We start from the raw sequence: 12,703 nt of genomic DNA, 5'->3' as shown, positions 1-12,703 counted from the left end.
TATTCCAGGAGTGAACCATTTCTGTGTGTTTGCTTTCTGTCATTTCTGTCACTGAGCTCTGTCCCTCCCACCCTTTTGCCCCTCTGGATGGTGGTCTAAAGCATCCTAGGCAGGGTTTCAGAGCCTTTCAGATATCTGTTTACTGCAGGTGTTAAATGTGGGAGCATAGAACAAAACACTGCTTTAGCCATCAGTCCTGCCTGTTCTGAAGACTATGAAAAGGTCATGTGTGTCCAGATAAAAGCTACGATCTGTTAATCTAATTCAACAGCGATTCTGTAATGATAAGCCATAGAGTTCTTGCGGGGTCCACTTCCCCATCACTCTGCCTTTATGTCAGTTGATGATGTTCCACATGTCACATAATGACTGATTATGTGATCATACCTGTATATATTGCATTCAGGTGCTGGTTTTGTGTCCTTGTCAGTTATGTTTGCATTGGAATATTATTGGCAATTATGATATATTATATATACAATATTTTCCCATATTCAACACATTTTTGTGGGGCTGGGGTTAGGAAACTGATTTTTTTTGTGGAATAATCTTGACATCACACAACGTTGTTATCCAAACAAAACTCAACACAATGCATCCTAAAATTAACACATCATCAACAGTGTTGCTTAAAACACAGGTTAGATTGATAGAAGAATGTTGTTATTTAATGATACTGTGGCCCCAATATCTTACAAGGCTGTTAATTAATATAGTGATGTACAAGCAATTTAGAGCAAGTTGCTTGTAATTGAAGACTAAACGGTTATTTAAAATGGAAAATCAGTCAATCATAGATTCACTTTCTGCAAAATCAGTCAAGGATATTTTCAACAACATAAAATGCTTTGGATAAAAATTATGATTGTTGAATATTTCTCATTTCTGTCAGGAGCAGTCATTGTGTGCGCATGTGGTTGTGTGCATGTCTGTAAATGTGCATTCGTGCAGCTGTGTGTCATGTCATGTGTATTGTTATACCTTATTATAAGAACTTCTGGCGACTGTAATGAGAAGAAAGTGTGGTCACTGTGCACCTCTGTGTGTGAGTCCACGATAGCCTGCGAGGGTCAAGGGATTATAGACATGTCTTGTTAAATTAGGCTGCTGTTGCTGAGTGCTGTGACTGAGTTAGGGACTCAGCTGTCTGAGTGGAACCCGGGTCTGTCTTGGTGATGTGCTACAGACAAACGTGTAGAAGCATATTACTGTTCCTCTCCTTAGGGAGTTTAGTGATACCTTCCTCTACTATGTATTCAGTTTTCTTCACCAATGTAAGGCTCTCTGACAGTGCCTCCAGATTCTGTATGAATACACACATATGATGTACCTCTTCCCATCTTTGTTCTCAGAAGAGCTGCATATACAGTAGGTTTACACCATATGTGTAGTTAATGTTACATTAATTCAGAAATACCAGCAGCAATACAATCAAAACTGAAGCCAGAATCTCTGAATAATGTGAAATACATTTTAAAATGTTCATTGTGACAAAACTCAAACCTGTTTGCCAAAGTCTTCCCTACGCCTTCATGTTATAAAAGAAAGCAACTTCCCTCAGAGTTACAGAAGCAGTGCAGTCGTAGGCCAACACTTTATGGAGAATATAAAGAAAAGAGTGGGTTGTTTTAGGCAACTTACTGAGTCATATATCCAGATTGCCTTCCAACAATTTAGTTGGCATTGGTTCTGTGTCTTGCTAAAGGACACTATGGCAGAAGAAATGGCTACTGATGAAAACGTCCGTCAAAGATGTTGAAACAATTACCTTTTTAGTTATGGAACAGTCTTTTAACCCCATGGGGTGCCATGACTTCAGTGCATCTACCATAGCTACAGTACTTACTTTTAGCAACAATAAATGTACATACATTCAACTTCTCAAATTCAACACTAGCCTTCAATGAGGAAACATGTTTATGTTGACCATATAGCAGCTACAGTAGAAGAAGTAATGCACAAATCAAATGGCATATTTCCATTTCCAGCACTTTTCAGATATTTCAGCTTGTGTACTGGATGTGCTGTATTTGCTCAATGACTGACAGTCTAGTTTTGAGCTTTACATATTTGACTATTTTTGATTTTGAACAAATGCTACAAAATGCAACACACAAGCTGTGGTTTGTCAAGTCCGTGTTTTTGTGTGAAAAAAGGCAAACGTTTTTTTGATCGGTCCAGGGAAAAGTCTTGCCTTGCATTCGACTGTTCCACTGAATCACACAATTATTTTCACTAACACTCACACATTAACAGTTGCACACAGGCAGGAAGAAAAACAATACATGCTTTCTACACACATTAGCGGCATGAACTTGGAAGACAACGTGAGCTTGTTAGGACATGGTTGAGGACTCTGCAGAAAGCCAGTTGCTCACATACTGTTATGTCTCAATATTGAAATGGAGGGTAGCTCGCTGAACCCCTCTCCCCCTGCTTCAAAAAACACTATTATTACGTTATTAAGTGGTATAAAATAATGATTGACGTGCCAAGGAGAGGTGAATTATTACCCCACAGGAAGAGTCTTTTTGGTTTCCTAAAATCTCTTCTCCATATCTCATACAGTTTTAAGAACTTTATACAGAGGATAAATAAGTACAATCTAACAGACACATTTAAGGATCAACAATATGTGATCCTGTATGAGATGGTACAAGAGTCAGCCTGTTGTTTTAGCTAAAAATGTAGATACTTTTTTTTAAACACACAAAAAGCCTTTTTACATGCAGGTATTAGTGCATAGGTTCCTGCTGAAAAGAGTATTATTGTACAGTCCATTGAATCTGTCTTCCCAAACATCATCAGATGAATTTGGCATAGTTATAGAAATAAAGAAAATTACTGTCTTTTAAATAGAGATCATCACACCCTCCTAGTCCCTTTATTAATGTATCATTTAAATATATCTCTATCTATATACACTGTGTAAAAATAAAAAAGATGACCTAAGCATAAAACAAATATAGAGTATTCTAGAGATCCGAGTAACCTGCAAATCACAGCAAATTTAAGATCTTTATAAAATGAGAGGTGGAACTGAAAGACAAAAAGAAAAGAATGACACACATAGTTTGTGTGTGTTTCAGTTTGGAGGAGCACAGGAGGGTGTGATCTTTCCTCACAAATTGGAAGGGAGTTTAGAGCGGACAGCTTGAGGTTCTAGATCTGATGAATAGGCAGCAGAGCCCCTCCGTACAGGCAAGGTCGGGGAGGCCCCAGGGGACTGAGTCTGGTGAGGGTGCCCTGGAGACATCTGAATTGGAGGAGTCATGTGCCCTGGCACTGAGCTACAGGGTTTGGGCAAAAGAGTGGGTGAGGAAAAGGGTGAGGGGTAATATCCAGTTTCCACGTAGGAGCGAGGAGTTTGATGGCCTAAGGCCTCAGCCACCTCCTGGGGCGGAGATGGGTGCGAGTGGGATAAAAGCATTAGGTCCTCAGAAAAGCGGCCCAGTGGCGAATCGCTCCCTGTTGTGTGTGGCTGGCTGGGAAGCTGTGAAGGGAGAGATGACTGAGGCATGAGCATAGAACTGTCGGATCCTGTGGCACTGGAGGGGTCGCTGTAGTGGAAAGTCCTGCCTGTTACTGGGCTTTGAATAGTAGGGCTGGGCGCTACAGGGGTAAGGCATGGGGAGGCATTTGCTGAACCATACTGGGCCAGGGAGGCCAGGGCAGACCTCTCCAGGGGCATCTGGTGAGGCAGGAAGCCAGACTGGAGGCCGGCCAGGCTAAAATAGCTGAGGGAAGATGGCGAGCCCTCAGCAGACTGCTGGGTTTGCTGTCCTCTACTAGATGGGGAGCCTTGTGAAGGGGAATGGAAGAGGTTTAAGCCACTGGTAGTCCTGCCTCCCCCAGCAAACTGCTGCAAAGGGGCCACCTGAGGAGCCTTGGGAGGTGGCTGGCAATGGAGAAGCTGACCAGGCATAGGGCTGGACGAGCTGGTAGATACAGGACTCTGACAACGGGAGGAACTAATAAGTCCAGCTGTAATTCCACCAGAAGTCCCTCCCACCGTACAAGCTGTAGACCCTCCTATATGGCTCCCTACTACCCCCCCTGCTGCTCTGCCAATATGTCCTCCAATCACCCCACCCCCTGGCCCACTAGAACCTCCTCCTACATGACTAGTTGTTGGTCCGACAGAAGCCCTTCCCAATGATCCTCCATGATTACCTACCACTGAATCACCAGAAACTCCTCCAAGTGGCCCTACAGAGGCCCCTCCGATTGACCCTCCAGGGACTCCTCCTGTCAATCCCCCAGAAACCACTCCCATTGATCCACCAGAAACCAACCCTAATGATCCTCCAGTAGTAGTCACTACCAGTGATTCTCCAGAAGCCCCTCCCACTGATCCCCTAGAAGCTCTTCCTATTGATCCTTTAGAAGTCCCTCTCATTGATCTCTTGGCTCCATCACCTATTAGCCCAGAAGTAACACCCCCCAATGATACACCTGATACCCCACCTGCTAACCTGACACAAGAAGCACCCACCGATCCGTCAGATATCCCTATCATTGATTCTCCTGAGATCTCTCCTACTGATCCACCAGCAGCTCCTCCAAACCCAAAGTGCCCCCCAGGAGTCGCTTCTGTGGTTCCAGTTGTAAAGTCCTCTCCAGCCCACGCACTGTCTCCTCCAGTGGCTCCTTCCATAGACCCTCCAACCGCTCCACCTGACGACCAGCCTGTAGCACCACCACAGGCTCCAACTGCCCCTCCACTTATTCCGGACCCTGTGCTACCACCTGTAGATCCTTGGTGGAAGAGGTTTGAGAGAGGTGGGGTGCTAGAGCGGAAGGACCGTTGACGCTGTGGTTGAGTGTGCAGCTGGGCCGTACTAGATGAGGGTGAATCAGAGGAAGAGTATGGTCCAAAGGGAAAAGCAGAGGCCCCTCCTCCAAAGGGCCCAGACCCAACCCCACTAGGTCCACGCTGGCCTCCGCTATCTGTGGCCTGTTGGCTAGAGCCAGTTGCCCCTGTACCTGACGTCAAGTGCTGAGCCTTAAAAGAAGCCAGCAATGGCATGTCCACCCCAGTGCGTAGTTTAGAGGGAGTGCTAGAGGAAGAGTCCCCAGCAGAGCCAGATGCTGTGGATGGAGGAACAAATGTGTGGAACTTCTTAAGCCGGCTAGAAGGGTCCTTCAGGGATCCCAGAACAGAAACTGGAGGCCTGAAGAGAGTTGGTGGAAGGTGGGGATGGTGTGTCAAGGCAATGGCAACTGAGGTGGTGGCAGCTGCTGCCTGGAGAGGAGCCTGGATGAGGGGGGCCCAGATAACAGGGGTGGGTGAGGGAGGCGTCTGGGGTGGGGCGTTCTGCAATAGGTGGGCACAGTGGGCCATGTCCCTGTCATGCTGCACAATCTGCTGGATGATCTCATTCTCCTGGTAGTTGAGTACACCAGAGCTGAGGTCATGTTGTACCTTGTGTTGCAGAATGGAGTTTTTCTTGCCTGTAAAAGCACATGCACACACAAACACACACACAAAACACACAGAGAGTGACAGATTGAGAGAAGAAAGAGATAAAAAGAGAAAGAGCATAAATCTTGTAGGCAGTTAGAAACAGGTTGACATTTCGGTGTACTCGAGTAATTTTTTCTAACAACCCTTTCCAATAGAAAAAGCTAGCACAGAAACAGCTGTGAAGGAAGAACATAAAGAAAAAATGTGTACCTGAAAATCACAAATGGGAAAATGGAGGAAACAAGATTTAAGAAAGATACAGGAGGATAGAGCAGAAGGGGAATGATGAAGCATAAAAGAGCACAGAATAAGAGAAACAACAAAAGATAGGTGGGAGATAGCAAGAGACCGAAGCTGGATGCATGACAGCCTAAGGTGTAGGTGGTGTATGTTTGACTAGCTCTTACTGTGATTCCCTAGGTAACAGGGACAAAACAAATGTTGTTGGCTGTTAATGTCAAAGGGAAGCATCGGTGATAAACCTGAAATATAATAATATAATAAGTTATATGGGATAACCTCATTACATAGAAAAACAGCAATTATTTAGTATTAATTTGAGATTCAATATAAGAATGGACTATTTCACAATTGTCTTTTCGCAAATGCTTGCTCCTTGTTGTTTGTGCTCTTTCACTATCCATTCTAGGAACACATGTACTCTGAACTGTGTGTGAGCTGTGCACAAGGACAAAGAGACAAGATGGAGTTGCGTCACTTTTACAGGCATACTAACTGCTGACCCAACCTGCAAAAGAAATGTGTGCAACTCTAAGTCCAATACTCATTGTTGAACATCGCACTAGGAGGGACAGGGTTAATTCACGACTGCCATTTATAATTTGATGTTAACAAAAGGATGTGAAACCCGAAGATATTGTAAAGACGATTAGGCCCAGATCAGTCTTTCTATTTTCTGTCATGACTGGTGGCAGATTAGCAGATGTAGCGCACTGAGATATTCTATCTGCATCCACCTTGACCCTGGCTCTACTTGACCCTTTATCACTTATACAGCTCCAATCAGATTGTGCAAAGTCCATCAAGACAGTAATTCATTTGCAGATCATTGCTGTGTGAGTGCCTTTATTAGCGAAGACGGGTGTACATGAGCATCAAGCATAGGAGAATGGACATAGGCAGGAGACCATCTCACAAAAACATCACTATCAACCTACCACATCTTTTCAAAGCAGCCATTTTCTACAAAGAGACCCCCAAAAGCACTTTCTCTATCTTCCATTCTAAACATAGCGGAGGATAAAACACACCATGCAGCGATGGCTGAGTGATGATACAGGCGGGCCTTTCACTGTGAATTTTTCATCTGCTCAGACTGAGCCTGGGAACAGTGATGGATATAGAAAGAATATCAATTGTATGCATACGAGAAGTCACGCAGGAATGTCAAAACCAGAGCTCTATCTGCATGTTTATATGCTGATTACTTTGAAAGTAATTTAAATCATTGTATATCAGTGTGAACATTTGTATAGCCCTAAAGTTTTGTTTGAGAGCTTTGCCTGCGATTTCAAATATTTTTTGTTTCTCCTATGAGTTTCAGCGTGCCGTGCTGAAGATACACACTCACAAGTAAACAAAAGCAGAAAGTAATACAGAGATAGAATGATCCTCTCCTAACCCAGTAATGAAGTCTATTAATTCATGTGCTGACTTGGTAAGACGAGATTAATTATAAGCTTTATTTACAAATACTAAAAATGCACATTAAATGGTTGGTAAGTTTTAAGGTTCCTCTTCAAGATTTCCCTGAAATTGTTGTTTAAATTTTACTTTCTTACCAATACGATCCAGCCTGTCCAGGGCAACAGTCTCAAAGGCCCGTCTCATCATAGGATACTCCTCCAGCACCTCGTTGAAGTTGTCCACAGACAGTGAGTACAGACGACAGTACGTGTCTGCTCGGACGCTGGCTGTCCTTCTGCCCCGCGTCAGCAAACAAATCTCTGCAACAAAACATAGCAGAAAAGAGACGGTAATGTAGTGGAGTTATACCCAGAAGCTGTCTTTGACTTTAATTGACATTTAGAATAGTTATTACTACTGTTAATAGTATTGATTTCTCTATCTGTGGCGGACAACCCCTCTATCATAAACAGTCACTTCAATCACTGTCCCAAAAATGCTAACAGGTAACATTCTAACCATTTCTCCACTGACTGTAACATCTTTGTAATCTTTGACCTCTTTCATGACCTAAAGCGTAGGATTGTAAATTATTTTTTCCCAGCAGATAGCGTATGCCATGCAAAATTCTAGAGTTGTTTTGTTTAGTTTTCTAGCATTAGAAACTACAACTTTTTCTGTAATCCATCGGTGCAGAATTTAATGCCATTTTCAGAGCTATAAGTTCTGCTAGCCCTCATCTGCCATGCCTTCTCAGGAAAATAATGCCCCATTTAAACACAAAGATGCAAGTGTGTCTGTATTGTATGCAGATGTCGCATGTGCATGCATGCAGTATTCGAAGTGGGAGGTGTTTATGTGAAAGTCTGTGTCTGCACAGGCTGTGTGTACACAAATGTATGTGAATGAATGTGTGTGTATACATGCCAGTGTTTTATTCATGAGAGCAAGGCAGTATGGGAGAGTAAGGTATGATGAAAATACAGGCTATTTATTATATATATACACTTTCTGTACAAATGTATATAAACATATTTATATAAATGCACCGTAATCATCTATAAAATTGTATGTATGTTTGTATTTATATGGGCAGGGGTTAGGTGACTTTGACGTACGTATTTGTTAGTGTGTCATGCACACATTCCCTAATGTCTTTTCTCTTTAGCTTTCATCTCATCCTCCTCCCTCCCTCACTATGTTTGCTGTGTACATTCCATCTTTCTCAGAAACACATTTCCAGCTCATCAACACACTCATGCTCTCAATTCTCTCACAGAATGCACTTTTCTTACTTTTCCTGCTTTAGCCTACATCAAAATGACATTTTCAATGTATTCAACTTATCTCAAAAAATCCCATGCAGAGTTTCACTCTCCACCACTGGTTTAAATCTCCATTGTCCTTTGCTTTTGTTGAACCCTTTTTTGCACATCTATAAAGTGCTGGTATTTGTGGGCGGTTTTCTATTTACATTTACAACCTGCAGCCACACACACACACACACACACAGCAAGGACCTTCTTGTACAGTATGGGACAATGCCTGCTTTAATCAAAAACATGTGTTTGTTCTTTATGTTTTTCTATGTTTTTATGATGATGGTGGTGAGCTGTGTGTGGTTGTGTGGTAAAAAAAAAAAGATGCTGGGGTGTGTTAGGGGCTAGTAACAATCATGGCCAATCATCACAGCTTGTCTCATCTTCTGTAAAAGCAGTGCTTATATTTACATATTAACAAAATTACACATAAATCTGCACAATGTTCACTGCCACATTTTTTTGATGAGACATTGATATTCAACCTATATGCAAAAATATTCATACTGAAAGTGTTCATTGAGCACACTTTTTATTTGTTAATCTTTATGCCAATTAGAGCAAGTATAAGGTATTTATGGTTATGTCTAGTCAAATAAAATAATGTGGCGAAGGTTAAGGAAACATTATAGTCTTGATTAAATATTGAAAAACATGACGATGACTCGAAACATGAGATGGGACATGAACCCCATGTTCATGTGATGTTGTTCATCAGCCATAGGTTGATGCCCCTCAATCTGTAGTGTCTCAAGGATATCACAGTTTTGTTGATTTTTAAAGCATAAACCAGGAAACTGTGTGATGCCTGCATAAGGCTGCTTGATATAGCTAATTAACAAAAAGGAAAAGCCATTCAGTTAATTAGCCACAGCATTATAGCTGTTGTTGATGACAGATGCAGGTAAGCACCGGGTATTCAATCTTCACTCTGCCTTTCTGGAATCACTGAAATAATTTTGTGCAATTTTATATGTATATGAAGAATGTATGACAAAAGTGTAAAGGACAAGCCACACATTAATTAAAAAAGTGTAACACAGGTGATTTGGAGGGATCTTTAAGGGGGCGCCATGTGCTGTGCAGTGCGTCGTTCATAGACTCTGAGCAGGCAGATGGCACAAAATGCTGTCAATGCTGACTCCAAAATTGCAGTGCGCTGCTTGATTGCCAATGACACTTCCCCTAGTGCACTTCTCCTCCCACTGGCAAGGTACCAAAATATACTCCACAGCAAGTGAAAAAACATGAAAATGCCACTTCTACACACAAACACACCACTGTCAACGCCATGGGTTTGAACTGAACTAGAGGTAATTCAGTGTATAAATGCTACCTTTCTTTATTGTTGTGATTTATCTGGAACTAATAAACACTGACGCTGGACTTCACATTACAGCTGCTGTACATCTGGATGAGTGAAATCTTAAAATATATCCTCTGTGGAAAGAAAAATATCAACACATGCACTATGTGTAGTATGTGCTATGTGGATACTATCCCCCCCCCCCCCACACACACACACACACACACGCACACACGCACACATATACACACATAAACATGGCCTCAAAAATTGCCATGGAGCTAAGGGAACAAAATGTGAAATTATGCGTTTCACATATATAGCATTACTACACAGCGATTTTATTGGATTAGATTAGATTGTGCAGGACTTTATATCTTTCTGGTCACTGACTGTAAAGTGGTTATGCTTGTGTGTGATGGTTTGAAAAATTAGATAGGGGAACAGATGAAGGGGAACATGCCTGATTTGACCGGACAGTGAATAAGGAATATGTACTCTATATGAAGCATATCAACAACCTAATCTGTAGTGTGTGATACTGTTGTGTGTGAGAGAGAGCATGGCTGAATGGACAATGGCCAAGTTAGCAAGAGGGCTGTGTGAATGTGATGGAGCTAAAATAACATGCTCTTCTGTGTGTGTGTGTGTGTGTGTGTGTGTGTGTGTGTACACTGTGTGTTTGCACATGTGTTCGTGTGTGCGTACTTTAAGTGTGCGCTGGCAGGGCAGCCCTGGCTGTAGCTGTGCTGGGGGTCCATTTCCTGCAGCACTGCTACAGTAATCCCCTCTGGAGAGGAGCATCGCGGCTCTGTATTAAATCCTCTTGTCCCGTGGCTTTTTGGATGAAGTCAATACAGCCAAGATGAGGCGGAGAGCTGCAGTGAGTCCTCTGGCCTCATCTAACTGTCTTTGCAGAGAGCAAGTGAAGCCCAGACACTTAGTGGTGCCATCTGAACTAACAAATCCATGGCAGGGTTTGGGTCTGGCGCAACATGCTCTGAGCTAAACAAAAAGAGATTAGCAGACATCTTTGAGTGCTGAGAGACTTAATGCAGGTGGCTGCCCTGAAGCTCAACACTTGTGAAGCTTAATAAATGTGGTGTCAAAATAATGTGATAGCTGTTTTTGCTGAAACCAAATTTACTGTAAGTATAAAATGTATTTGATGGGTTTCACACAGAATGGTAAAAATAATTTTAGAGAGAAATAGAAAAACTGAAACAACTCAAACCTAAAATTAACTTTTGAGTGGTGGGCTCCATAGACTGGAACCAAAACTGGTCTGACAAAACATCATTGCACATACTCATCAAACTGTACTAATATTTCAGGTTTTAATTTCTCTTATTTTTTTCGATTTCTGCTTACTCCAACATTATTTTACATTTTATATGATTATTTATTTAATATTTATTTATGTAATACTGATCACCTGGGGGCTCCATAGCAGCCTACTGTGCAATGTAAACCAAAAATATGTTAGATTGCTGAGCGACACGTGAACATCTGCACTATACTGTTCAACTCTCATCATTCAGTTTATTTATGAATGCTCTGCTCCCACTGCTTACTCACATCTACTGTGACTCATTGCAGTGCTCCCCAAATCCCCTGCATGAAATCATAGTATGCAGTGTAGCCTGTATTCTGTAAGGGGTGTGTGTTATCCTGTCAAATTGACTGCCGCTTCTACAATTACCCATTTCTGTGTGGTCCTCACTAACAATGAAATTATTCATAATCAGTCCAAAATGGTGAGCTTTGTTAGCTCAAATAAGCAAAGCTATAATATCGTTATGACACAATATAACTGATTGGCTGTGAATTAAATATATCATCTTACTCAATATTTCTGATTCTAAAAACAGTGTTTAAGAAAAGAGTAAAGAGTAAAAAAGTAAAAACAGACTGTGTAGTAGAAACAACTCTGAGAATAAACTCTGAAGGTCAACCTAAATCTTCCTGACCTGTCCCCTTGCTCTCCTGTTCTGCTTTGAGTTTATCTGGCACAGCAGTGATTGTTCACAAACTGTGCTTGGCAAGAAAGTGACACAAAGATGCCTCAGTTTCCAGAAGGGAAAATACATTTGTGCACTAGATGTTACTTGGCCATAGTCATGATGTTTCATTTTCACACTCAAGTGACAATGCATTCATCAAAATTGAATGACACCAATTAAAATTGGATGTCGCTCAGGGAAAGGAGGACTAACATGTAATGTGCCGTAACCTTGGTATGAACACACGAGTGGTCTTTTGTTGGATGGTGCAGCCCACGTGCTTCCCCGGAGTCCCTGCACCAGCTCTCAAATTGGAGAGCTGACAGCATACCATGCAAGTTGGTGTAAGAGTGTATGAACGTGTGGGAGAGAAAGCAAGAAAGGGAGAAAAACTGAGTGAGAGACACTGTCGGTACATGTCTTCACATTTTGGGAATACCGTATACTCAGAGTGTTATGACACATCTAGATGTACAAACTATGCTCTCTGTGAGGTTTTATTGACTTTCTCTTGGCTACATCCACACTGGGAGCAGAAAGCTGAGTAAACTACAGTCAATAAAAAACAACTCTTTACAAGGTGAGATTGGTGCGAGTGGAAGAGAAGCTGTGGCACTTAGATAAATACAGTACATCTATAAAATTAAAATTTCTATAAATCATTCATACCCAAGAGATAATTCTCTAAGAGAGACAATGCATCAGAGAGTAAAAAGATAAACATATGAATGAGTTTATTTAGTCAGTGAACTCACTGCTAAATGAAAGAAACTACAACAACTGCATAATCATCTAAAAAATATGTTTTTACAATGAATGTGGGCAGTACATAATGTTAAGGTACATGGCAAGTTAAAATTTAGGTATATACAGTAATGCAGCTATGTATCACTGAAAAATAGCAATTCATAACTTGGTTTCCAACCGCAGCTGGTCACACTTAATAAAATAAATATTAAAG

At 41.7% G+C, this 12,703-nt stretch overlaps 1 protein-coding gene across 1 annotated transcript in view; it reads right to left on the bottom strand.

The window, feature by feature from the left end:
- Nucleotides 1-1,886: 1,886 nt before the first annotated feature.
- LOC123959525 (potassium/sodium hyperpolarization-activated cyclic nucleotide-gated channel 4-like) overlaps nucleotides 1,887-12,703 on the bottom strand; it is a 17,734-nt gene continuing 6,917 nt past the window's right edge. Inside the window, exons 3-4 of the mRNA XM_046033626.1 lie at nucleotides 7,270-7,434; nucleotides 1,887-5,454 (exon numbers count right to left, since the gene is read on the bottom strand). Coding sequence (XP_045889582.1) covers nucleotides 3,122-5,454; nucleotides 7,270-7,434 — 2,498 coding nt within the window. The 3' untranslated portion in view covers nucleotides 1,887-3,121. The remainder of the gene's footprint in view (nucleotides 5,455-7,269; nucleotides 7,435-12,703) is intronic.

This window comes from Micropterus dolomieu, linkage group LG20 (assembly GCF_021292245.1).
Source record: "Micropterus dolomieu isolate WLL.071019.BEF.003 ecotype Adirondacks linkage group LG20, ASM2129224v1, whole genome shotgun sequence".
NCBI classification, from domain to species: domain Eukaryota; kingdom Metazoa; phylum Chordata; class Actinopteri; order Centrarchiformes; family Centrarchidae; genus Micropterus; species Micropterus dolomieu.
This window is presented reverse-complemented; position numbering and strand designations above follow the sequence as displayed.